Genomic DNA, 2949 nt, shown 5'->3' with positions numbered 1-2949 from the left:
TATCGTGGGAAGGAGAGATAAGGAAACCCTGTCCCCACCCAGACTTAGGTCGTTTAATATGCCTCTCTCCCCCCCTAGTCAAGACAGAAGGTACAATACCTGATGCACCACCTAATCTTTCCCTCCCTGCGCAAATTGCTCCGCGGCAGTGCTTCCGCCGTTTGGTATTTTCCTACTTCCTAACTAGAAAAAAAATCTTACGGTGAGTCATAATGCTATCTGTAAAAAAGTGTTCTGTCACCAAGTGATCACTTCGTACCCTTTTTAATATTTATAATACTCAAGATTAAGACTCGGATGACAAGAGCTGTACCATACACCTGGTGGCATGACGACTCGCGACATTCACAATAGAGTGCAATATTGGATCGACGCAAGCTCTTTCTATCTTAGGAATGGAAGACACCGGAAATAAAATCTACGAGCTCGAGACGAAGATAGTCCGTCCCACGCCCACCTTTCTTCTTCCTATCGGGACTACATCTAGGATTTGGAGGTTGATCCGAACCACAAATTGAAGCGATGGCAGCCCTGGATGGGAACGTCGATGTTAAGGAGAGGAACACGGTGACAGTGCAGAGACTCTCTATGGATGGTCCACGCTTTACACCAGACATGCCGAACCACGCCAAAAGGACCACCACACAGGGATTGCGATCTCACGACTACGAGATCACGTATCGAACGTGTGTAGCGATTTTCGTGGCTGTCCTTGCTGGAGTGAGTATGATTCCACTTAAAGAGTACTATCTGGGTAGCTACGTCACCAAACCGTTCGACGAAGTGCGAGACGCGATCGCAGCCAGGAAACTCAACCAGATGGGCGTCGTGATGAGTGGCGTACACTATTTCGACACGTTCAGTCGCTCTCTATTCCCCCTCATCGACTTAGAGACGAGAGACGAGCTGTCTCGCTCCACCGCGTCAAGTATCTCACTCACTGACTTCCTCGTTCGCGCGAAACTTACGTCGAGATGAATTACTCGCTGGTCTTCCGGAAGAGATGCTGCAACAACCTGTAGACCTCATGGTTGAAGTGTTAGCTCCGCCTTTGTGGACCCCGGTTACCCATAATGTCCAATCGTGGGAGAACGGAAGCGCAGCTCTTCTTCGGTAAATGGTTTCCCCAGTCATTCGTCACGAATTCTGTTCCGATTTTTCACGAAACCTTCCCACTCATGCATTTGATTAGGTTTAACTATGCTAGATAGTTAAACAGATACATTTACCCCTAGGCGGCTTGGCCGCAATAATAGTAAATAAAACACTTCTGGCTTTGAAGCATAAAAGTTAAGGTGTTAACTTTGAGCCCTGGTCTTGGGCTGTAAGTTCCTTTGGATAAGGAACTTAGTATTAGTGACTCTTTGAGTCGAACGTCTTCCTCTGACGCTAAAGCTACGGCAGCCCCGCTGCACTTGGTAGCACTTGTAGTCAATCCCGCTCCAGAGTCGGTTGACTATATCCTCTGCGAGGATGGAACACCCCGTGTTCGCGAATTTGCCCCCGGCGCAGCAGGACGCGTTTACTAAGCTCATGTCCTTGCTTGGCCCGGAGGGCGTGGCTCATCTTGCATCGCAAGGTCCAGAGGCGGTCACTGCCAGGCTGGAATCGTTCTCCCGCTACGAGAACGCGCTCTTGGAGAAAAAAATAATTAATTAAGTTCGGTTTCGTTGTTAGGTTCATCAATAAGTTCGGTTTTGGATCTGCTCTCTGTTCTTATCGTCGTAGCTCTTTTGATACGACAGTCGAGTTTCACGTGTGCGCTGATAGTAGCGCTTCTGCGCAGCCTTAATACGCTCTTTGTTAGCGAGGTATTGCTGAGGTGAGTACGCCATTTTTTGTATATTACTAACTTTATATTTATCAGTAATTAAACAAATATTACTTGATTCAATCCCGGAGGTGTGGCCGCGCGCTCTGTTGATCTCTCATTCTTTAGTTTCACCGGTAGCTTGACGGATTTCTCTAGATGCTCTTAAGTGCTATCGTTGAGTGGACGATCAGAGATACCTTTCGATGCCATGATTAAGCAGATGAGTGCATGTAAGAAGATCTCAATTAGAAAATAAGCAAAAGGATTGCATATGGAAGATATTTATTGCAGCATCGCGTAAATTCTCCCCACAATTTCTTTCAATCCTTCAAACGACAGTATGGTATTCGCTTGAGGAAGAACTCAGGAATCTCACGATGACCTTCTCGTCGCCACTGATCAAGAACTTCCACTCGAGAAAATTCGTCACAATGCCATACGTCAAAGTAAGATCTTCGACATCACAAGAGCTTCGAGCCCCGTCACATTCTGAACCATTCCTTGCAGCATATCTTCACGCTTTGCTTGGACAAGTGAAATTCGACTTCCCTGCTGGCTGTTTGCAGTTCAACGGGGACGACGACCAGCCCAACGTTGGGCCCTTCATAGGCGGTGGCATCAAGGACGACGATGTGCGTGCCCCGTACCCTGACAACTACTGGTTTTCCTTCCCGGGCACATGTCCGCTTCAGGGGTGGGGGGACAAGACGGACGAATGCCGCGAAAGCACTCGCAAGGGTCTGTGCAGCTACGGCCAGGGTCCTGACGGTGTGGACTGCACCTTCGCCTACAACGTCTTGGGCTGGGTGACTATCGACGATATTGTCGGAATCACTGCCATCGACAACCCCGACACGGGCTCCACGTTCGCCAACTTCACCGAGTGGTGCATGGCTGACTCGAACAACACTGAGTTTGCTGCCAACGCCGACTCTGGCGAGATGGAGACGGGGCTGCCCTTCTGGGAGGACCCACTCAACTCGACTGCCAACGCTGCCCGTGCTGAGGCTGCTGTGGCTAAGTACGAGGAGACTCTAAAGTCGGGCTCTTCTCAGATTGAGGACACTTTAATCGCGGCTTTCCGTACTCTGCCAACCCCGGAGGAACTTGCTGAGTCCAACCCGCCGTGCTATAAG

The 2949-nt window shown here is 49.4% G+C and overlaps 1 protein-coding gene across 1 annotated transcript; it reads left to right on the top strand.

The window, feature by feature from the left end:
* Window positions 1-2190: 2190 nt before the first annotated feature.
* PITG_14047 (uncharacterized protein) lies at window positions 2191-2884 on the top strand (the record flags this gene model as incomplete). Its single annotated transcript, XM_002899138.1, has 2 exons — window positions 2191-2834; window positions 2869-2884. 2 exons carry the CDS (start codon window positions 2191-2193, stop codon window positions 2882-2884), a joined length of 660 nt encoding a protein of 219 aa, XP_002899184.1.
* Window positions 2885-2949: the final 65 nt, after the last annotated feature.

This window comes from Phytophthora infestans, genomic scaffold (assembly GCF_000142945.1).
Source record: "Phytophthora infestans T30-4 supercont1.32 genomic scaffold, whole genome shotgun sequence".
Lineage (NCBI taxonomy): Eukaryota > Oomycota > Peronosporomycetes > Peronosporales > Peronosporaceae > Phytophthora > Phytophthora infestans.
This window is presented reverse-complemented; position numbering and strand designations above follow the sequence as displayed.